Source organism: Dendropsophus ebraccatus, chromosome 11 (genome assembly GCF_027789765.1).
Source record: "Dendropsophus ebraccatus isolate aDenEbr1 chromosome 11, aDenEbr1.pat, whole genome shotgun sequence".
NCBI classification, from domain to species: Eukaryota; Metazoa; Chordata; class Amphibia; order Anura; family Hylidae; genus Dendropsophus; species Dendropsophus ebraccatus.
In genome coordinates this window covers 26,846,116-26,871,262 of record NC_091464.1, presented here as the reverse complement: position 1 = coordinate 26,871,262, position 25,147 = coordinate 26,846,116, and the positions used below count along the sequence as shown (strand labels likewise).

General features: G+C 45.2%; 1 protein-coding gene across 1 annotated transcript in view; it reads left to right on the top strand.

The window, feature by feature from the left end:
* The window catches only part of SRPX (sushi repeat containing protein X-linked), a 67,361-nt gene that overhangs the window by 24,599 nt on the left and 17,615 nt on the right, over positions 1-25,147 (top strand). Inside the window, exons 2-4 of the mRNA XM_069944362.1 lie at positions 7,007-7,075; positions 12,637-12,828; positions 14,062-14,238. Coding sequence (XP_069800463.1) covers positions 7,007-7,075; positions 12,637-12,828; positions 14,062-14,238 — 438 coding nt within the window. The remainder of the gene's footprint in view (positions 1-7,006; positions 7,076-12,636; positions 12,829-14,061; positions 14,239-25,147) is intronic.

Here is a 25,147-nt window from a genome sequence, read left to right as displayed (position 1 = left end):
CATTTGCACTGATTTCGCTATTATTCTCTTAGCATAAAAAGACATGGCAAAAATTGCATAAGAGCCAACAATCATGTCACAAATCTGCATGCTATTGTAAACCTAAAAGGACTAACTCCTGGGTGAGTGTACCATTTAAAATAGCTATTGCATGAGCAATGCTGACAGACTCCTGGGGACCTCTGTAAAATGCTGCTGGAACCGGAACAGTAGAAAGAGTGTAGGCTAGGAGAGGAGCAGCGGTGGAGCGGTGTGAAACATGAGGTTTGTTTTTTTTTATGTCAAGGAAGCACAGAGGTTAACCTAATACGATATGGGGGCTATATGGAGATTGTACAGAAGGGGCCTAGTACTATACAAGGGCTACACCTAATACTAAATAAGGGCCACACAAAGGGGGCCTTATACAGGGACTTCATAGAAGGGCTGCGTAGAGAGAACAAATGCTACATGGAGGCACAGATGTGAGCCTAATATTAAATAGGGGCTGCACAGAGGGGCTGAATACCATATGGGGACTGCGCAAAGCGTGCCTAATACTATGTGGAGGAGTTAATCCCGGAACACATCAGGTAGATCACCGTTACAGAGTGCCGTCTTCTACCACCATACCATAATACTATGTGGAGGCACAGAAAGGGCAAAAATATTATATGGAGGCATAGAGGGTGCCTAACTATTTTTTGGGTGGGTTACAGAGTGGACCTAATACTATATAGGGGTACAGAGGGGTTATTTACAATATGCCACAAATGACTATATGGGCCAAGTTACTATATTGGTGCTCCACTACTATACGGAGGTACATAGGGGCCTAACTACTATATGAGGGAAAAGAGGGAACCTAATACTATAGGAGGGCACAGGGTGGGGCCTAATACTATATAGGGGATGCAAAGAGGGGCCTAATGCTATATGAGGGCACAGAGGGAGCCTCCAATCAAAGAAGAAGTCATCTGTGATTCACTCCAAGAAGACGTTTCCTGTGAATGTGACTGTAATCATTTATATGGTTTGCAGAGCCAGTTTAGACCTGCTACCTACTTATATGGGCACTGTATGGGGAAGGGTCTTTGTATAGTATAGTCTAGTGTAATTTTATTATTAATTAATTGGTTTAGACTAGCCTGCCTGACCTGTTTTCTCTATCTTTTTCTTTTGACCTGTCGGTGTGTTATCTGCTTTTTCCCCTATCTTAGTGTTTTTGCTCATATATGCCCATTTGAGGTTGACCCAACCTGTCTGACTTTTCTTTTCCTCCTCCAGTGTAGGGACTGTTGTCCAGGTTGCCGTGATCCCTATCTAACATGACATAAGGATTCTAATGTATCAGGATGCAAATTCAATACAATTTTGCTAGCAAAGCCCTTCATATTTTTCATATTTCCGACTTCTAACATTGTGGGAAAATGAAGAAATCATGAATAGCTTAATTTATCACCATAAATTCTCATGTAAATTTACTCCCCAAGAAGCATCCTACACATGTCTATTTTGGGTATACATACTGTGAGGAATGACAGTATTGCCAGGCATATAAACCGGTTGCTGGTGACGCCCTGTAAGTATGTTTTCAGACAGCTGAGTCCTATGAAGATAATGGCAGCATCTAGCACAAATGTTCATATAACCCAGTTCTACCATGGTGTCTGAATTACTATCCTTCCAGTGCAATCTGTAATCTCTGGCCTCTCGCTTCCGTTTGCATTTGAAATTCTGCAGACTCTGTAATTGTGTGGTTTGTGTCGTCTGTATACAGTATAGAGGAGTAAAGACACAGAGCCACCATTTCAAATGTTTTTACATTTTATTTTAATATGATTTGTAAGCAGTTAGAAACAATAATCATCAGACTGTGCTTAAAGGGTTATTCCATGTTTCCCTTATTAACATTCATTGTTTATGGAACTTCCAATACCCCTACAATACATACTGTACCCTTTTAAATAACAGTACCATATACTATTCACATAATGCACAGTTCCATATTGTATTCATATAACAATGCCACGTAGTGTGCAAATAATAGTGTTATGTTGTGTCAATATGAAGGCCACACCTAGAGTGTACCACAGCCTAAGAAATTAGGAAGATTTTAAGAGAAGTGTTAAAAAATGAGCTGAATATGAAGGGGATCTATTGGTGGTGATCGTAGGGCCCTTCTGTTAGCTAGTTAGGAACGCAGTTACAAAGGGTGTCTCTTGTTCTGAGCGTTCTAAGCATTATATAGACAGCTCACTGATCACATTGTGCAGTGGCACTGCACGGAACTTAAAGGGATTGTCTGGATGACAAAAACAATATTCTAAACAATACCCCTTCCCAATATCCCCCTACATCTAATATACATGTATAACCTATCTGGCACCTTTTCCTGTTTTTTCCCACATTTACCTGCTCTGGATGTCTAAATTCATCTTCTCTGTGTCCTCTCTGACAACACACTGCTCCCTTTTCCCCTTCCCTTTGTAGACACTGGATATGTGATCTCATCTCTGCGGATCGGGTTAGCTGTCTATTGACTTGGTAACCCGACCCCCAGGAGACATTGTCTGCATCCTTTCCATGCACCTGTGCTGCTTTCATAGGCTTACATGTGTCCCTTAGCCTAGGTCTCTGTACTATGAAAAGTTATAGTTCTGTATCTGCTTGCTGTCAGTGAATGCAGGGATGTGTACCTGTCTTTGTGTCACAGTTCTGTACATTATAAGTGTTATGGATGTTCTTGGAGTCTGGATGGAACTAAATTGTATTCATTCACAGTCAAGCAGAGATCTAAACCTACACTACACCCTGTAAACCAGGGGTGGGGAACCTTTTCCATGTCGAGGGCCGGTCGGGCATTAATAAAATCATTCGAGGGCCGCATACCGTGCGCGGCAGTTAGTAGCGGGGGTTTGCAGCACCCAGGGCAAGGCAAGGTATTGTTCGCCTAGTGCCCCTGCTATTGTAGTTAACCCCCAGCCATGTCCCTGGTAGCCTAGTTAACCCCCCCAGCCATGTCCCTGGTAGCCTAGTTAACCCCCATCAGGCATGTCCCTGGTAACCTAGTTAACCCCCATCAGGCATGTCCCTGGTAGCCTAGTTAACCCCCATCAGGCATGTCCCTGGTAGCCTAGTTAACCCCCATCAGTCATGTCCCTGGTAGCCTAGTTAACCCCCCCAGCCATGTCCCTGGTGGCCTAGTTTCCCCCATCAGGCATGTCCCTGGTGGCCTAGTTAACCCCCATCAGGCATGTCCCTGGTAGCCTAGTTAACCCTCATCAGGCATGTCCCTGGTGGCCTATTTAACCCCCATCAGGCATATCCCTGATAGCCTAGTTAACCCACATCAGTCATGTCCCTGGTAGCCTAGTTAATCCCTCAGTCATGTCCCTGGTAGCCTAGTTAACCCCCCATCAGGCATGCCCCTGGTAGCCTAGTTATCCCCCCCCATCAGTCATGTCCCTGGTAGCCTATTTAACCCCCATCAGGCATGCCCCTGGTAGCCTAGTTAACCCCCCATCAGGTCTGTCCCTGGTGGTCTAGTTAACCCCCATTAGTCATGTCCCTGGTGGCCTAGTTAACCCCCAACAGTCATGTCCCTGGTGGCCTAGTTAACCCCCAACAGTCATGTCCCTGGTAGCCTAGTTAACCCCCAACAGTCATGTCCCTGGTAGCCTAGTTAACCCCCAACAGTCATGTCCCTGGTAGCCTAGTTAACCCCCAACAGTCATGTCCCTGGTGGACCAGTTAACCCCCAACAGTCATATGCCTGGTGGACCAGTAAACACACAACAGTCATGTCCCTGGTGGACCAGTTAACCCCCAATAGTCATGTCCCTGGTGGACCAGTTAACCCCCAACAGTCTTGTCCCTGGTGGCCTAGTTATCCCCCCCCCCCAACAGTCATGTCCCTGGTGGACCAGTTAACCCCCAACAGTCATATGCCTGGTGGACCAGTAAACACCCAACAGTCATGTCCCTGGTGGACCAGTTAACCCCCAACAGTCTTGTCCCTAGTAGCCTAGTTATCCCCCCCCCCCATCACTCATGTCCCTGGTGGACTAGTTAACCCCCATCAGTCATGTCCCTGGTAGCCTAGTTATCCCCCCCCCCCATCAGTCATGTCCCTGGTAGCCTAGTTATCCCCCCCCCATCAGTCATGTCCCTGGTAGCCTAGTTATCCCCCCCCATCAGTCATGTCCCTGGTAGCCTAGTTATCCCCCCCCATCAGGCATGTCCCTGGTAGCCTAGTTATCCCCCCCCATCAGTCATGTCCCTGGTAGCCTAGTTATCCCCCCCCCATCAGTCATGTCCCTGGTAGCCTATTTAACCCCCAAATAAAAAAAATAAACATCCCTCTCACCTTTCCTCCGTTCCCACGCTGTCCAGGTCCTCTTCTCTCCCAGGTCCTCTGTGCCGGTCTTCTCCTGCAGGCGGCGCGCGATGAAATGACGTCATCGCGCGCGGCCCGCAGGAGACTGAAGACACGCGCCGCTTTGGAGGAGGAAGGAGCCGACACAGACAGCACGGCAGCTGTCACAGAGGATGCTGTGTGCGCCGGCTCCTTCCTCCTCCAAAGCAGCGCGTGTCACAGGGGAGCCGCGGGCCGCATCGGGAGGTCTCAGGGGCCGGATGCGGCCCGCGGGCCGGAGGTTCCCCACCCCTGCTGTAAACAGATGCCCGTTATGCAGCACATAGCTACACCATGGTGTGTCAGCTCTGCTACATCATTAGATAGTATTGGGGTAATGTGATGCAAAATCAGTGAAAAAAAAAAAGTCCTGTGTTTACTGTGCAATAGTAATGACATCTATGGGCAGGAAAGAAAGCTAAGGGGGCAAGTACGCAAATGGACCAATCAGGGAGATGCATGATGGGAAATGTAGTTTTCTGGCCAGCACCATCTTGGGTATAGATCAGCTTTTAGAAAACGTATAACTTAGGAATGGCAGCAGCTAGAAAGACAGGAGATGGCTCAAAATATTTAGGGGGACTTGGTAGGACCAGCCAGCATTTTATTTTTTTCAGCTCTTAGTTGGATAACCTTTTTAAAGAGAATCTGTCATTAGGTTTATGCTGCCTTATTGACAGAAATTCTGAACAGAACAGTGTATTGCAAGAGAATGGGCTTTGTGCTGTGCCATTCCCCCCACCCTCCAGCTGCTAATTTATTGTCTATAGACAGCATAGATAGATAATTGCCGATCAGCAGCCCGTAGGCAGAGTGTGCTGGTGCTCATGAACATCCAGGACTACTGAGGACATGAACATAACAAAGAGGACTAGTTACTGTCCATGTTATTCAGGAGGGTAGCTTCGAATTAGCTGCACAGAATGATGTAAGTGATACATCATTCTGTTCAGCTTCTTTAACTATTTGCATACGACAATGTATATGTACCTCTATGTCGGGTTCACATACTTAACTAGTGAATATTGATGAATGCTTGCTAACCATGAAAAGCTAAACCACCAGCAAGCAGAATGTAGAATACACGTAACCACTACTATTTGCATTTTTTTTGTCAGGTTTGATAACTATTTTTTTATGTTTTTGTTTACAGGTAAACGGAAAAAACCACTAAGCTGTCTGTACTGTAACCAAGCAGGCTACAGACTGATTCTGCTTTAAAAGCTTGAAATAACATTCAGTACATCCAGCTTTATACAACACTTACAATGCTGCCATGATTGTGCTAAATATAATGGACTAAGCTATTATACGCAGCCTCATTGCACAGTTCCACTTCTTTTAATAAAATAGACATGAACTATATTTTCAGCCTTTGACAACTATATGATTAATAAAGGAACTAGTCCTACTGAACGACAGGGAGAGTTGAGGATAAAGCACAGCAGCCATATACGATCTATAGAGTATGCGGTCTGTTCATAGACTGACTAATAAAAAAAAGTAGGAAGAGATTTCAAACTCAACCGGATGTCAGCTTGTTATCCTCTATCCTGTAAATCCTAGACTAGATATATAATATTTTATTCTGAATAGAGATGAGCGAATCACTTTTCTAAACGAATCGAAGAGCTTTGTTTGAGTTGCGCTCCACTCATCAAGCCGCAGGCCTTTAAGCGTTGCTCCACCCTGGGTGCCGAGGAAAAGCTGGGTCCAATCTTGGGAAACTGGGAGAAGTTTCCCAGGATTGGATCCAGCTTTTCCCGGCATCCTGGGAGGAGTGGCAGGGAGAAGAACAGTGCTGAAAGGCAAAACATTGTACATATTTTATGGGTGGAATTTCAAGTGTCATCCAATGGGAAATTAGGCATGGATTGCAGTTCAAACTCCTCGCTGATTCCTCAGTGTGAACATACCCTTACACATAAAGACTGGTGGGCAGTAACTGAATTCATCAGGCAGGTGCAAGGCACCTGGCCTAGCAATTACCTGGCCCATGCACTTTACATACTGGTTCACACTACAGAATCTGGGCAGATAACCCCTTGCGGATTCCATCTCTCGCCCCTGTTCCCACCCTTGCTCATCTCCGTCTGTGCCATAGACTCCATTTAATGGTTGGGCAAATTCCGCTGTCCACTCAAAGAATTCACATGCATGGGTGGAGATGCGAGCAGGGGGGAGCGACAGAATCCCCGGTGGGTTATCCGTAGTGTGAACCCACCCTTAGGCCATGCTCCCACACAGTACTTTTGCTCAGTATTTTGCAACCAAAACCAGGAGTGGATTGAAAACACAGGCCATGTTCACATACTGCTGAAATTAAGTGGATGGACGCCATTTAATGGTAAATAATTGCTGTTATTTTAAAACAACGTCCATTGTTTTGAAATAGCAGGTGTTATTTACCAATAAATGGCAGCCATCCACTCAATTTCAACAGTGTGTGAACATGGCCTTGTTTTTTGCAGATCACTGAATATAAGGAATAAACGGAAGGACCACTAAACTGTATACTATACTATAACATTACTGCACTTACTATCAGCCCCTCATACATGCAATAATCCCAATGGCATGAATGCTTTCAACATTTTTTTTTACTTTTAGGGTCGGGATATTCACCACTAGAAGATGATGAGGATGCTGCTTATTCTCGCTCTAGATACCGCTATGGAGGTGAATGCTTCGCTTATACTGCTTGCTAAAACAAACTTTCTGCTTCACTTAGAATTGCGTACACTTCTTACAATGATGAGGATTTACATGTCGTTCATTCATGGTCTTTTTTGGGTCTTTTTTTTCAGGTATTTATGTTTTTAAAAATCTTTCCTGGTGGTTTTTCTCAAGAATGTACTCACAACAATTGGCTAAAGTAGAATCTAAATGTAAATCTAAATCTTTAAAAAATGTTACTTTGCAGGAATGCCATCATTATTTTCTTATGTTGCCTCGCCGAATCCATGGGAAAACAAGCATCATCCAATCACATACAGTATCAGCTCCAATAGTTAAAGTGAAACTCCACCTCTAATAATTATGTTGTTTTAAGTTCCAAAAGTCAATGTTATTCATTTCTTAAAATACCTTATAGTTTTGAGAGCACACTTATTTTTATATAAAGCAACAGATCTCCTGCATAGCCATACTTAAAGGGAACCTGTCACCAAGACAATGATATCTAATCTATTCCATCATGTTATAGAGCTGGAAGAGCTGAGCAGATTGATATATAACTTTCTGGGAAAAGATTCTGTATAACTTGTAACATGTTGATAGAAATCCTTGATCATTCTGTGTTAAAGAGTCCAGTGGGCGGTGTCACTCAATGGACTGGACTCTTTAGCATAGAAACATCAGAGATTTCTATCAATAAATTACTACTAAACAACTACAACTAATAAAGTTCTACTGAATCTTTTCTCATGAAAATATATATCAATCTGCTCAGCTCCTTCTGCTCTAAAACATGATGCTGATAGCTTAGGAAGTATTTTCATGGCGACGGGTTCCCTTTAAAGTGAATCTCAAGCCACATTTTAAACCGCTGAAACTGTTAGCTGATAGCTGTTCGGTTAATGAGACCCATGGTGCCTTTCATAGGTCAGTTTCTGGCTTGAAATAACACATATATCTATGCAGTTCAACTTTTCATATTTAAAAGATAAAACTAGACCCATGTGAGTTATTGGTCACTTAGTTGTAAACTGACAAAAACTCTGACAAACCTTCTGAAACATTTACCACTAATCAAATCCAAGTCTATATAATTTGAAGGTTACATGGTACAAGGGTACAGGGTAAGCGCTGCGGAATCTGTAGGCGCTATTTTTATTATTATTATTATTATTATTATTATTATTATTATGGCATATTGGATTTAGGAGGCCTCCACTACCCAAACTCCATGAGTGTTCCATGCAAGGTGGCCATGCATGTGTATTGATCTCTCCATTAAGTGTCGGACTGGGGTATCTGGGGCCCACCTGAGTTAAAGATCCTGGGGGCCCACCAATGAAGAACTAGTGAGAAACAACATGTCAGTCAGTGTTTGTGCAGGTTCTAAAGCTGGGGGTCCACCGGAGGATTCTCCAATCCTCCGGTGGACCAATCCCACACTGTCTCCATTAAAGTCTAAGAAGTCTGCATCTAACTCCATATATTTCAGTGAAGAGAGTCATTGACATGCATGCCCAGCTCCCTGTAACAGGGGTCAAGTCCTAGATAATGGCTCCTGTCCCATTGTGTGTGTCCATCATCACCTAATTCTGATGGGAATTTAAAGTAACATTTTATGGCATAAAGACCATGGCTCCATTGGGCATAAATGGTAAAGTGATGTAACATGTTTTAACATATTGCCCCTCATCTGTCTGCAGTCTATCCAATCTGAAGCTGCATTATGTTCACAGCAAACTGTGGTGCCTAGTGGAAGCCAACAGGAGCACAACGTAATGTAATAACATTGCCCCCATCCTGCAGGGAATGTGAAGCCGGGATGGATACATATACATTTCCTATTTGCATAGCCCGGGGCTGTATTCTGGATTTGATAATTACGTAACGTTAGAAACTGACCGAGATGGAAGGAAATTGTGAAGTGAACAGGAAAATGTCCTACATATCCCAGGCAAGAAATGAGCATCCTCTGTGCTAGGATGGATAACACAATCTACCTGCTGGGACGTTTAGTTCTGTTTTCTATTCCCATTTCCAGAATTTTCCAACTTTTAAATAAAAGAATAAATTGCAGAACCATTTCTGCTACACATGTATCCCCTGTAGACATTAACAAGAACATTGCATATGACATCTAATCCTCAGGGATATAACAAAGAAAAGAGTTCTTTATTTCTTTAGGCTGGAAAAGACTGAGATAAAAAAACATACTGTCTGTGATTCTTACCACAAAGATGAAACTATAGAAGAATAGATGGATTTACAGAATGATAAGTAAATATAGTAGTTAATAAATGAATAAACTTCAAGGCTGCGTTCACACTACGTATATATTTTTAGTCAGTATTGTGGTCCTCATATTGCAACCAAAACCAGGAGTGGATTGAATACACAGAAAGGATCTGTTCACACAATGTTGAAATTGAGTGGATGGCCGTCATTTAATGGCAAATATTTGCTGGTATTTTAAAACAACGGCTGTTGTATTGAAATAATGGCCGTTATTTACTTTTATATGGCAGCCATCCACTCAATTTCAACATTGTATGAACAAAGACTTTCTGTGTTTTCAATCCACTCCTGGTTTTGGTTGCGATATGAGGACCACAATACTGACTGAAATATACGTAGTGTGAACACAGCCAAAGGGTGTATATAGAGATTTATAGATAGATAGATAGAAAGTAATGATCAGCGGGTCTTACTGTATATTAAAAATGTTTCTAAGGGTTGCTTATTGCAGCGAATCCACTGTGATACTCTTTACCATTAGAGTCTATAGCCCTGCAATCTCTCAGCAGAGTTTAATGTAGTGGCAGCTTTCTTTAACTACCTCCATGCCATGTCGGTAAAAATAATAAAAACACCATACTTACCTGTCCCTGTTCCTCACTTACGTTCGCGTCTGCTTCACCGGGCCCAGCCCACTCAGCCAATAACTGCGCTGTCCCGCCACAGCCAGTGGTTGGCTGAGCAGGCTGTCACTGAGTCTGGACCCAAAGGAGCAAACGAGGGCGCACCAGAGGAGAGTTTGCTATAGGGCCCAGCCATTTCTAGTTACGCCCCTGGAAAGTTTGGTAGTTTCAGAACTGGGGCAGACAGGTGAGCAAGGCTATGTGCTTCTGCAGCATTTGGTTTACCGGATATCTGACTACTCCTTTAAATTCTTAAAGAAAAACCCAATAAATAAAAGTTTTAGGGGATGAGTGTAAGTGTGTGTTTTTATGTTATTTTTAGGAAATGGGCCCAGGTTTATCTGCTGGAAACCAAAAGGATTTGTTTTTCCCCACGACTTAGCTTTCATATCTTCACAAGCTCTGAGCTGTGACTGGTTGCAGTGTCAAAACAAGATGGTTCTTAAATTGTTAGGCAAACCTGACTGTTGAAGTGTACCACAATGAGCCTGCACCAGACTCGGGCAGATGACAGCTTTAGAAACAGCTAGTAAGGTTCAGTGGAACCATGTCCATTCCCCAGACAACCTGGAGAAACATATCCAGGCTTAGAGAAACATCTTGGAGTAGCACTGAAATGGAGAGCGAGGACTACACACAGTATTGGACTGGGGTATCTGGGGCCCACCAGAGGAAATGATCCTGGGGTCCCACCGATGAAGAACCAGTGAGAAATGATCTGTCATTCAGTGTTAGTGAAGGTTCTAAAGCTGGGGGCCCACCGGAGGATTCTCAGAAAACATATATCTGCTATGTCTGGAGATGTAGAGTGCTCGGAGAGAAGGCTTAGGGTCCTATTAGACGGCCCGATCATAAACTGGAAACGAGAGCTACTACTTTATTATTCTATAATACAATCATCAGCCGTCACGTATGCCGGATGACTTAATATCTGAACCTAAAGAAACGATCAGCTGATCATTGTTTCTATTACACAGAGCGATTGTCGGCCAAATAAGCCCAATTCGGCTAGTTATCGCTCCGTGTAACAGGACCCTTAAAGCTGATGACACATAGCATTTTACTGCTTACTGGTTTCATGAGTCTTGCCTTTGTCTCGTAGCCGAGCACATTGCGTTTCTCTTAATACCCCACATATTCCCTGCGTTCCAGATGTGCATCACACAGGATTTATTGGTTGCCTGCAGAGATGAGACAATTTGGCAAACTCTCTAACCATCATTGAGTCTCTTTGATCACTGGCTTATCGCTTTATGATCAAAAGTAGCACTTAAAGTAATTTATCACGTAAAATAACTCCTCAGAATTTAAGCAAATAAATTAGGCATCATTACGTTTCGATAAGCTGTAATCTATGTCTGTGAGCAATTACTGGGATCCCGTCTCATGTATAACAGAGATATGATGAGGAAAGGCACATGGAAATCTTACTGCATGTCTTACACATACAGTCATTAAAGTACTAAAGAAATCATAGCACTAGTCATGAGATGCAGTAATAGGGCAGGGAAGCTGTGACTACAAGGACTCATGTAGCCTTATAATGGCTCCGATTTGTAGGAGCACTCTACTGTAATAACACAGAAAAATAAATGGCCGCTTTTTTTTATGGATCACATTCCCGACGCGGACCCATAACACCTATGGGTGTGTACAGGGGTGTAACTACTGCTGTAGCAGTGATAGCAGCTGCTACAGGGTCCACCACCTCAGGGGGCCCAATGGCCTACTCCTGCAGTACACTGGGCCCCAAAGCCATCATCATTTGCAGCACCTGTTGACCTCCTGGGTGCTGCAAATGTCCCTTTAAGGGACATCACTACACTTGACGGGTTTGTGGTCAGTCGAGGACCTGACCGCAAACAGACATGTGAAAGGGACCTTAGACTTCTGAGCCAAAATCTTAATGCCCAGTGATTGGTTGAGCAGGCGTTCATTGCTTAGACAAGTCCGAAGACACCACAGGAGGACCCTTGGGGAAGCATAGTGAGGTCAGAATAGGATGATTATTGTTTTCTATACAGTTCTACAGTAAAAAATGTTAAATTAACAGAGTTTCCCTTTAAATACCCCTTTAAAAGTGAAAAGGGATGTGTCTTTTGGGATATGTAGTGGAAGTAATAACTTGTGAATACCTGCAGTTTTAGTAAGACTTGTCTAAATTAGTAATATGATTTGTTGCTGCAGTTAACTCATTGTTCTTATATGTATGTGACCCCTGTGTAATGATTTTATTATAAACCAAAACGCTATTCTGAAAGAAAAATGTGTCCAAAATTATAGAAGGCAACAGAAAGATTATCTACTACCAGGGATAGTCATGTGACTAGATGAAAACATTTCTTAAAAAGCATCAGGCTAGGTTTAAAATTTTATATATATATATATATATATATATATATATATATATATATATACACAAAATCAAAATTAACACACAGGAAGTTGCAGCCATATCCTGTTAGTGGAGACCAGAAAGCAGGAAGTGGAGATCTGTTGGAACCAAAGTGTGAGGGTGAGTAATCCTTATTTTTTGTTTTACACTATATGACCCATTAATTTTTTTTTTTTTTTTTATATCTTTCCAGAAAACCCCTTTAAGTTCAGTGTCTATATAAATGACTATTTTTTTTGTATTTCTGGCAGATACCCCATGGTGCTCGCCTATAAAAATGAAAAATGGACATGTCACTTGCACCAGTCCTTCCCGATCTTACTACAAAACTGTGAAAGGGACAAGGTGCAGCATCTACTGTCAGAAAGGCTACGAGATAAGTGGAGCCTCTCAGGTTATTTGCCAATCAGATAAACGCTGGTCCAGCAAGTCTATATGTAAGCGTAAGTATCTGTGATTTGCTTTTTTGGGCCTAAAGCTGCTAAAGGGATTGTGCATTTTTTTAAGGGGGTTCTGGGAAAATGGAAAACTTCCCTTAAGGTCTCCATTTACATGAAAACAATAATGGAACCTATACTTACCCTCCTCACTCCTCCACAGTTCCCACTGTTCCTGGTGCGCAACCATTCTGGCTGCTTGCAATGATGTCCTGTTTCTTGCTCACAAAATAATATAACATGTACTAACATCATAAGGTGTCAGAATGGGAGCACAGCCGAGACCGGGAGATGTGACATAGAGAGCTGTGGGGTTGCAAGGGGGAGAGGGGTAAGTATGAGCTGCATTATTGTTTTAATGCAAGGGCTTGCAGTCCTAAGGCCTTTTTTTCCTGAGATAATGTATGGCCTTTGCTTAGGATAGGCCATCAATATTAGTATCAGGAGTCTATGTGCTTGTGAATGTGCTGTTGAGTTGTCATTGTTCACATCAGTTTCAAAGTGTTGAAGATTGTCCCATTTAAGTGCATGGGACAACGCCATCAATTTTTTAAATCTATACATGCCACAGAGGCGTAATAATGCACTTAATATTTTCACTCTGTATACTGTCCTATGTCAAGGTTTCCTCCAGTTGACTCCCCTGTTGACCACAGGATCGGGGATAGTGGCTAAGTCATGGGGGAAATTGAGCGCTTGGATCCCCTGGGATCTTGAAAATGGGACTCTGATGTTTAAAAAGAAAAAAGTCTAAGATAGAATTATGCACATCCAGATATTTATAAAATCTAATATTCTTTAGTAGAAATGCAGACTAAAGACATTCTGCATACAGAAAGTAAAAACCAAAGGTAGGGATTGCAAATCCATCCCCACCTCAACAACCAGAGACAGGCATATATGCAATGTAATGCCCTCCAGCTGTTGTCTCTGTCTGAGACAGGAACTTTCCAGAGCAGTAGCAAATCCCCATAGAAAACCTCTTCTGCTCTGGAGAGTTCCTATCTTGGATAGGGGTGGCAGCAAAGAGCACTGTGTCAGACTAAAAAGAATACACCACTTTCTGCAGGACATACAGCAGATGATAAGTATTGGAAGACTTAAGATTTTTTTTTTTTTATAGAAGAACTACAAATCTATATAACTTTCTGAAACCAGTTGATTTGAAAGGAAAAGATTTTGCCAGCATACCCCTTTAACTACTACTATTTACTTTAAATTACTTTTCCTGTTGTACAGAGAAAAGATGTCCTACTCTCACCATGCCAGTAAACGGAGGATTCAAATGCACAGATGGTGCGTACTTCAACTCCAGATGTGAATATTATTGCTCACCAGGGTACCAGCTGAAGGGGGACAGAATCGCCACCTGCATGGATAGCAAGTCCTGGAGTGGACGACCAGCAACTTGTGTTGGTAAGATTGTGGGGTAGATATGACTTTTTATTAGCTTTTTATTCCATGTATATTTTTAAAATTTACAGTCTTGACTGTGCAGAATAAGCAATGCTATATTTTAGTATTAGTATACCACTACTTTACTTTGCTCTTTACTTTATACTTTACTGCAGCACGAAACAAATTAAAATTTTCCAAAGTTATCTAAATATAGGAAAATTAAAAATCTGGATCAAAACTGAAAAAGCTAAAAAAAATATTTACCTAGAGATAAAGCTCCGCTAGAAGAGGATTCCCCCAGAGTAAGAAAATGGTCAATTCCTTATGTCTTATTGCTTCATTTTCCTGTATGGCTGATGAGAATTCAAGGGATTCTCCACAATGACGTTTTATGCCTTTTATTAAGCCAACACATATCGTAAAGTCTCCCATCAGCCTTCACATAATTCATAGAGCGTGCCCACCCACAGCAGCTCCTATAATATAAAATATTAACCTGTAAAAGCAAGGTCAACGCATTGTGTACATGTTCCTGCCTAGCTGTGTGTGTTCTGCCATTAATGTAATTCACAGCACATTACTATTAAGCTTGGTGCAGCCCATTATGTATATACTGTGCCGCCACATATAAAGCAGGATTGTGCACAGACTGTAAGTATCCACATCAGCCCTAATGGGGTTCACAATATACCAGATAAAACACCGGGGGAAGAGCCAGAAAGCTTATACATGGTCTGTGTGTGTGTCTGTGGGGGGGATTATCCCGGTGATCTCACTATCCATTGGCCTTCCCGAAGACTTGTACATAGTCAATTGCCACTTGTATCAGCCAGCTATCTGGCCTGGTAAAAATACTTAAAGTAGGAAGAAAACCAAAAGGTCTATGGTATTGTGGGTCAGGTTTACAGGTCCTACTTTCTCCTTGTTCCCCGCTTGCTGCCGGCGCTATTACAAGAGCGGAGGGGGGGGGGGGGAGCTGTGAGAGGGGCTCCCCAGACGCACTAGTAGCCCATAGGAGACAGCAGCGGTCTGCTGCCGCCACTCCTATTACACAGAGCGATGGCCAGCAGCAGACCGTCGTTATCGTTCAAAAATCTTTCAACATGTCGAATGACAAGGATCAGCCGGCTGATCGTTGTCTTTTAACAGGAGCTATTACACCAAGTGCCGATAATCCACCAAATTCGCCCGATAATCGCTTGGTGTAATAGGGCCTTTAGTCAGTGTTTAGTGCCTGAGTGCCTGATTATCGCAATCGGAAGCCAGGTCTCTATCAAGTCAATGGTGTTTGTAACACCTGGTCATTACAATGGTTTCCAGTGGTTCATGTAACCTGTTAAAAAACTACAAGTCCCATTATGCCTGGACAGCCAAAGCTTTAGCGTTAGCTGTCCAGGCATGATGGGACTTGTAATTTTAAATCAGCTGGAGGGCCTTAGTTTGACACGTCTGGGCTATGCCATCACCCTGCACCAGTGCTGATCAGCTATTAGCTACCCACACTACATGTGGATCTGAGCTGCCACCACTACACAGTGCGTCATTCACTGTGTAGTGTGGGCGCCGAATGATCAGCGCAGATGCTGGGTGTTAGCCTCCTGCTGATCAGTTACTGACTGGCTATTCTGTGGATATTCCTTCAGCACATTTTACTTGGAAACCCCCTTTAATGTTGCAGTGCATGTTGCCTCCAAACACTGGATGCTGGAGACTAGAAAGGTCATTTCATGGTGCTTGTACCATGGGTCTAAATGACTAAACACTGCACATTGAATGAGATGCATGCCTGGCAGAGACTGTATACACAAGCACAGCCACATACTCCATCAGTGTCGGACTGGGGTACCTTGGGCCCACCAGGGAATTTAATACTAGGGGCCCATCCTACATATACCAGATATAACCAGCGCCTAACCTTTCACATTACTATAGTGACTTTGCACAGCGCTGTGTATGTGACCAGCAATGCTGGCTCACTGCTAGTAACTTGTCAGTCACTCTATGCAAACAGTATAGGGGGCCACATAAGTTTCTTGAAAGGAGAAGTCCTGTTAAACTGATAAATCTCAGGCAGGCAGGGGGGTGTGGGAACATAATAACGAAAGTATACTTACCCATTCCCGTTCCCTCGTAGCGCTTCCTTAACCCCTTAAGGACAGAGGCAATTTTCATTTTTCATTTACCGCCGAGTACCGCCTGAAAAATGGGGATACAGCCTATTACCTAGTCTGTATCCCTGTTTTCCAGGCAGTACGCGGGCTGTCTCCACCTTCCCCACGGAAAGGGAAGGCGGCGGGAGTCAAATGCCGATGGTTCGGGTTCGTACAAACCTGAACATCGCCCCTGTTCGATCATCCCCATAGAAAACCTCTCCTGCTCTGGACAATTTATGTCATGAACAGAGGTGGCAGCAGAGAGCACTGTGTCAGACTGGAGAGAATACACCACTTTCATGCAGGACATACAGCAGCTGATAAGTACTGGATTTTTAAATAAAAGTGAAATACAAATCTTTATAACTTTCGGACACCAGCTGATTTGGAAGAAAAAAAATTCGCCGGAGTACCCATTTAATTCTACTGAATTCACTTTAAATCTGAACCAAGAATAAGACTGTTCACATTTTCCTGCTTTTTGGTGTTTTTTTTCAGGCACTTTTTCTCCCATTTTCTCATTTTAGTGTAAATTACTATTAGCGTAAATTACCCTGTGTTTTTTTGTTTTTTTTCAGTACAAGTCATGTGATTCTTTATCATGTGATTCCAGGTTTGCTGTTGAAGAACTGGGGGGAAAACAATAATTTCCATATAGACATGACAATATTCCCCCCTGTGCTATGATTTCACAAAAAAAAAAAAAGAAAAAAAAAACATAGCAGAAAAATGTCCTATGGGTATTGCGTTTTGCTTTTCGCCATTGACTATCAGCTAACATCTAGTCTCTGCGTTTTTGAACCCCAAAAAATGCCATATGCCATATTTCTGAAAAAACCCTAGACTGGGTCCAGCCATATACTACATGAGAACATACTCCTCTCCCAAAGTTATTCACAGGATGAGGGATAACAAAACCTATAGAAAATTAATGGGGCACTGTCGCTACTGTTTATTTGAGGGGGACATGTTCCCCACATTCTCGTGACCACTGGGACCCCAACCAATCAACTTAATATCCCCTATCCTATGGATTTTGCAGGGGGAGGGGGCAGCTACCTAGCTCAAACTTGGATGTATGGGTGTGGGGGTGCAATACTTTTCCTTGCCCCTGATGCTGCCCACACACAAGAGCCACTGGGTTGTGTATATATGATGTATATGTATGGTGGTGTCCATGTTGCTATGATATGCTGTGATTGGTGTGACCCTGTCACTTGAAAAAAAACCTTTTGACAAACCTTGCAGATGTCAGTATAAACCTTGCGATGCATGTTTTTTCTTGAGTTGAGTGTCCCTTTAATCCAGGGATATACACATACATGCAGGAGTTCTGCCGTCCACTGCTCCATCCTACTTGCTCTCATTGTGCAGGTGATGGATCTGTGTAGCAGGCAGGTGTCCAACTTTATGACTCTGCTATATGTGATGGATCCCCAACTCCCAAACATAATAAGTTACACCAAAGAAAGCATAATAAAGACACAACACATTGTAATCAGGTTTCAAATGGTGCCAATTTTATTTAAAATTACATGACTCTGAAAATGGCAGATCCCTGACTCACGAAGAGTCACTCTCCAGCACTCAGGCGAGGAAAAACCCCCTGTGGGGGAAACCTCGAGGGAGCCATGGCTGGAGAGTTGCCCCTTCCCTGGGCTTAGAGGGTAAAACCATATTATAAATATAATATAATAAACTGGATGTGAGAGAGATCTGGCTGCGATATCTGTCACCTTATTGATGGCGGATGTATGTCTTCTCCCTCACAGATCCAGGTCCACTTCTCAAGAAGGGGGAGACTTGATAAAAGGGTAGTCTAAAGCAGACCACCCCTTTTCCCCTGCTAGAACCTCCAAATTACATCAAGGGTAGGGGGCAGTAGTCAAGCTCAAGGTCCTCTGGCGCATCCAAGATGGCACTGATCAGGGCGCGGTGCATTGCTTTATGTAACCTTCTTTATGACATAAGCGCTTGTCATCACAGTGCACGGTTGCCATGGTTACTGCAGGTAAACACATCTGAAGCATTAACCCATTAATGACTGGCGATGCGCTTTACTGCAGAGGTCACTAAACACAATTGTGACCAAGCAAACAGCTTATGGTTAGGCCTCACTAAGAACACTAAATAATATGGTTTCATGTGGCCCATAGCAACCAATCACAGCTCAGCTTTTGTTTCTTAAATTACTCTGGTAAAATAAAAGCTGAACTGTGATTGGTTGCCATGCGCAATTTAGACAGTCTTACTTGCCCATAGCAACCAATCAGTGCTTAGCTTTTATTTTATAAGAGCTTGTTAAGATATGAAAGGTGAGCTGTGATTGGTTGCTAGGGGCAAATCAGACTGTGTTTTGTCTCTGGCAGGCTGATAAAGCTGCTCCATTGCTGTAAAGCTTATGGTGATGATGATGATGATGATGATGATGATGATGATGATGATGATGATGATGACTGAAAAAAAAACACATGACATCCCCATAATGCTTTGCAGTCTGCTCTTCCTTCATACCTCCCAACTTTTTGGAGGGACACTTGAGGTTCACAGACATTTCTATACACTACAGTTCACTCAGTTTAGAATCCACTGGTATACGGTTATATACGCCGGATTTATTAACATGAAGGAGACTACTGACAATCTGATGTAATTGTATGTGGAAAGGGCGGCCAAAGAGTATTATAAATAAAGCTGTTGAAATGAGTATAGACAGTATGGGTGGCATGTAGGACTATATTACCCAGGCTTTCATAGGAAATCGGTCATCACCTGATTAGTTAATCAATGGAGAAACTGCATTGATTGTACAAAAGGGGTTGTCAAGCTGTTTAAGGGTGCGTTCACACGTACAGGATCCGCTGCAGATTTGATGCTGTGTTCAGTTATTTAGAACAAATCTGCTGCAGATCTACAGCAGTAAATCTGCTGCGATACGATGTGTGTGAAGCTACCCTAAAAGTAAAATAGTTCACAGTATTAAAGGGGTACTGCAGAAAAAAATATTTCAAATAAACTGGTGACAGAAATTTGTAATTTACTTCTATAAAAAAAAATCTCCAGTCTTCCAGTACTTATTAGCTGCTGTATGTTCAGCAAGAAGTGGTGTATTGTTTCCAATCTGACACAGTGATGTCTGCTGCCACCTCTGTCCATGTCAGGAACTGTCCAAAGTAAGTTCCTGACATGGACAAAGGTGGCAGTAGAGAGCAATGTATCAGACTGGAAAGAATACACCACTTCCTGCCAGACATACAGCAGCTGATAAGTACTGGAAAGCTTGAGGATTTTTAGTAGAAGTAAATTAAGAATCTATATAACTTTCTGACACCAGTTGATTTAAAATATTTTTTTAGCTTGATATCCCCTATCCTATGGATTTTAGGGGGAGCAGCAGCTGGCCAGTGTCAGACTGGGCGACCTTGGGCCCACCTGGGAATTTGGTTTTAGGGGCCCACCCTGCTTACACCAGATATAACAAGCACCAAACCTTTCACATTACTATAGTGACTTTGCTCAGAGCTGTGTATGTGACCAGCGATGATAGCTCACTACTAGTAACTCTTCAGTCACAGTCATGCAGACAGCATAACATCCCACTTAAGTTTCTTGAAAGGAGAAGTCCCATGAAACTAACAAGTCTCAGGTAGGCAGGGGGGTGCAGGAACATAATAAAGAGAATATACTTACCCATCCCTCTGCCCCCGAAGCCAGTGGCGGATTAAATGTACCCTGGGCCCCCGGGCTGTCCACCCAACCTGCCCCCCCCCGGTTAATCCGCCCTCATTATATTCCACTACTGCCCCCCCCCCCAATGCTGGCCCCAATAAACATAATGTTTGGTCCCTTGCTGCACAGAGGATGTCAGGAGAGGAGGGGGCTGATCTTATAGGGGAGGTCACAGCAGCACAAAGGATGTCAGGAGAGGAGGGTGCTGATCTTATAGGGGAGTTCACAGCAGCACAGAGGATGTCAGGAGAGGAGGGTGCTGATCTTATAGGGGAGGTCACAGCAGCACAGAGGATGTCAGGAGAGGAGGGTGCTGATCTTATAGGGGAGGTCACAGCAGCACAGAGGATGTCAGGAGAGGAGGGCGCTGATCTTATAGGGGAGGTTGCAGGGTCACAGCAGCACAGAGGATGTCAGGAAAGGAGGGTGCTGATCTTATAGGGGAGGTCACAGCAGCACTGAGGATGTCAGGAGAGGAGGGTGCTAATCCTATAGGAGATGGTCCCGCTCCTCCCCCCTTATAAATGGCGCCCCTCTTCCCCCCTTATAGATGGTCCCCCTCTTATAGCTGGTCCCCCCTTTCCCCCCCTTATAGCTGGTCCCCCTTTCCCCCCTTATAGCTGGCCCCTCTTCACCCCCCCCCTTATAGATGGTCCCCCTTTCCCCCCCTTATAGCTGGTCCCCCTTCCCCCCCTTATAGATGATCCCCTTCTTCCCTCTCCCCCCTTATAGCTGGTTCCCCTTCCCCCCTTATAGCTGGTCCCCCTTCCCCCCCTTATAGCTGGTCCCCCTTCCCCCCCTTATAGCTGGTCCCCCTTTCCCCCCTTATAGCTGGTCCCCCTCCCCCCCTTATAGCTGGTCCCCCTCCCCCCCTTATAGCTGGTCCTCCTTCCCCCCCCCCCTTATAGCTGGTCCCCCTTCCCCCCCTTATAGCTGGTCCCCCTCCCCCCCCTTATAGCTGGTCCCCTTCCCCCCCCCCTTATAGCTGGTCCCCCTTCCCCCCCTTCACTCCCCCTTATACATGGTCCCCCCTTTCCCCCCCTTATAGCTGGTCCCCCTTCCCCCCCCTTATAGCTGGTCCCCCTCCCCCCCCCTTATAGCTGGTCCCCCTCCCCCCCCCCCCCCTTATAGCTGGTCCCCTCCCCCCCCCCTTATAGCTGGTCCCCCTTCCCCCCCTTCACTCTCCCTTATACATGGTCCCCCCTTTCCCCCTCTTATAGCTGGTCCCCCTTTCCCCCCTTATAGCTGGCCCCTCTTCACCCCCCCCCCCTTATAGCTGGTCCCCCTCCCCCCCTCCTTATAGATGATCCCCCTCTTCCCTCTCCCCCCTTATAGCTGGTCCCCCTTTCCCCCCCTTATAGCTGGTCCCCTCCCCCCCCTATAGCTGGTCCCCCTTCCCCCCTTCACTCCCCCTTATAGATGGTCCCCCCTTTCCCCCCCTTATAGCTGGTCCCCCTTTCCCCCCTTATAGCTGGCCCCTCTTCACCCCCCCCCTTATAGCTGGTCCCCCTTCACCGCCCCTTATAGATGGTCCCCCTTCACCGCCCCTTTCCCCCCCTTATAGCTGGTCCCCCTCCCCCCCCTTATAGATGATCCCCCTCTTCCCTCTCCCCCCTTATAGCTGGTCCCCCTTTCCCCCCCTTATAGCTGGTCCCCTCCCCCCCCCCTTATAGATGATCCTCCTCTTCCCTCTCCCCCCTTATAGCTTGTCCCCCTTTCCCCCCCTTATAGCTGGTCCCCCCTTCCCCCCCCCCTTATAGCTGATCCTCCTCCCCCCCCTTCTTATAGCTGCCCCCCCCCCCCTTATAGCTGGTCCCCCTTTCCCCCCCTTATAGCTGGTCCCCCTCCCCCCCCTTATAGATGACCCCCCTCTTCCCTCTCCCCCCTTATAGCTGGTCCCCCTTCCCCCCCCTTATAGCTTGTCCCCCTTTCCCCCCCTTATAGCTTGTCCCCCTTCCTCCCCCTTATAGCTGGTCCCCCTTCCCCCCCCCCCCCTTATAGCTGGTCCTCCTTCCCCCCTTCTTATAGCTGGTCCTCCTCCCCCCCACCTTATAGCTGGTCCCCCTTATAGCTGGTCCCCCTCCCCCCCCCCCTTATAGCTGGTCTCCCCCCCCCCCCCCCCCCCGTGCAGATAACACAAAAAAAAAAAAAAAACCCAACACAACTCACCTGCCGTCCGTTCCCCCGTCGAGCCTCTCTCCTTCTGCAGCCTCCGGCTGATGCGCGGCTGCTGGGGGTCCCCCGTCCTATCCCCAGCAGCGCGCGCATCGCAGAGCTCCCCGTGCGCCGGAAGTTGCAGCCACAGGCACACGGGGAGCTCACTGATGCGTGCGCTGCCGTGGATAGGACGGGAGACCCCCGGCAGCCGCGCATCAGCCGTGGCGGATTATAATATGGGCGGCATGGCGTGGGCCCCCCCGGAGCCTCGGGCCCCGGGCGGCCGCCCTAACCGCCCATATTATAGTCCGCCACTGCCCGAAGCTCTTCCTTAATGATATCCAGTAGCCACCGACCTCCTGCAGCTCCTCCAGCTGCAACATCACATACTTGGCTGATGGATCGTCTGCTCAGCCAATCACTGACTGAGGATGGACACCGCTGCAGTCATTGACTGGCTGAGCAGGCAATCCATCAGGCGAGTATGTAACATTGAGCTGGGGCCGTGACATACACAGAACCTGATGGAAAATGACTTCCAGCAGCTGTAGGAGAGAGAGCGATCCAGGGGCACGGGGACTGGTGAGTATAGTTTCTTTATTATCTTCCCTCACTCCGCTGCCTGCCTATCATTGGTTACGAGACTTCTGTCAGCTGTAATTCGTGTTCCAAACTGCTGACACTATTAGATGCTGTTCGGTCAAGAAGACACATGGTACCTTAAATATATTTGTCTTTGATTCTATAGCATAGAAAATGTTTTTATTCTCTGGTACAAAGAGTCAGTCTAGGAGGCCCACCTCCTGCTAGGGGCCCACCAAGGGGTAGGGCCCACCGGGGGATTCCCCTGTAGGCCAGTCCGAGCCTGTACTCCATCATAATCATAGTGTCATAGGAATTTGTATGTATGCTGTATAATAATGCAGTTTCACTTATTGTACTACTGCAATCAATAGAAGTTCAACCCCAAAATGAAGACTTAAAGGTAACCTGTCACCCGGCATTCCAACGCAGAGCCCCTGGTGGAGCCCCAGACACTTACCCTTTGCTGCAAGTCCCGCTCCTGGACCCGGTCCCCGGGCAGAGATATCAGCGCTGGAAGCTGTGCGCGCGCTGTATGCTAATTACATGAGATGAGTCCGATGCCTATAGAGAATGACTGGAGCCGTCATTCTCTACGGGCATCGGACTAATTTTTGCAGCGTGCACGCACGGCTGCCGACGGCGATAACTCCGACCAGGGACCAGGTCAAGGAACGGGACTTGAAGCAAAGGGTAAGTGTCTAGGGCTCCACCAGGGGGTTAGGCGGGCTCTGCGTCGGAATGCCGGGTGACAGGTTCCCTTTAAGGGCCCGTTCACATTGAGCAATAGGCAAGGAATTGAAGAGGAAAGCTTTCTGCTTCAAATTCCTCACTTAGGGTGAGTGCACACTACGGAATGGCGATGGAAAACCGTCGCACATTCCGTACCTCGCAACCGCTCGCAGACTGTGGCAGGCGCATTCTGTCGCCATTTGATAGTGTGTACGCTCCAGAGGATTCCAGCGCTCTTCCCCGCAAATTCCTGCTTCATTCTCCGCCCATCCCATAAGCTCCATTCTATACTCATGTATATGGATATGTCTATTCTTTGGGTAGACAGCGTAATCCGCCTAAGCATAGAATGGAGTCAAGCGCATGGGGGTGATCATCGGAATCCACAGGATGTTATCCGTGAGACTTCCTTTGTGTGCACATACCCTTATTCAGCTCTGGCAGAATAGGAGCAGAATTCAAGCGGAATTCAAACCCTGTTGACTTCTATAGGACTCCTCTAGCGTCAATCGTTTGGGCGGAAAGTGGATTGACGCAGAAGTGGAAAATTGCTCTGCACATATTTTTGGGGGAAGAATTTTAATCACGGATTCAGCTCAGTATGAACTGGCCCTTAGAGGGTCTTGCAACTAAGACTCACATCTGCATCTGAGGCTGGCATCTTACAGAGCAACCGCTCTCAGTTTTAGGTTAGGTTTACACTGTGTAAAAATAACAGCAGTGTTTCATAATAACGGGCATCATTGTGCAAATAACCTCCGTTATTTATGAGCTAACAGACGTTATGTGCACAAAGATGGTCGTCATTTTTACATAGTGTGAACCTAGCCATATAGTTGTATAGAGAATAACAACAGATGAAACATTGCAGATGTGAACCCAGCTTTACTACACATCCAATCACGGAAAATAGCAAGATGTTATAGTAGACGACGCCTACATAAAAACCATTGCCTGACTCCATAAGAAAAATCCTTGAGCTTGCCAAATAAAATGCACTATACTCACCTATTTAATCATCAGCTTGTCCAGCATCACTGTTCCAGTCCAGCTTTGTTTATAGAGACATCAGTGATAATGTGCAGCAAATTACGGCCTCTGTCTTTTCATGCATAGACCTCTGAGGCCAGTGTTTTTTTTTCCAGCGGCCTGGAGGATTAAGTTGTCAAGCAGTTTATATGTTAACATGTGAAAATATTTGGAAAACCCCTTTAGGGTGCATTCACACCTACAGGATCCGCAGCAGATCTGCAACAGATCCACAGCAGATTTGTTGCTGTGTTCAGTTATTTAAATGAAATCTGCTGCGGATCCGCAGCGGAAAATATACTGTGAAAGTACCCTTAAAGGGTTATCCAGCGCTACAAAAACATGGTCACTTTCTTCCAGAGACAGCCCCACTCTTGTCTCCACCTTGGGCGGGGTTTTGCTGCTCAGTTCCATTGAAGTGAATGGAGCTTAATTGCAAACCGCACCTGAACTGGAGACAAGTGTCATGTTGTTTCTGAAAGAAAGTGGCCATCTTTTTGTAGCACTGGATAACCCCTTTAAGGAATCTTTCTGTGGTAAGCACA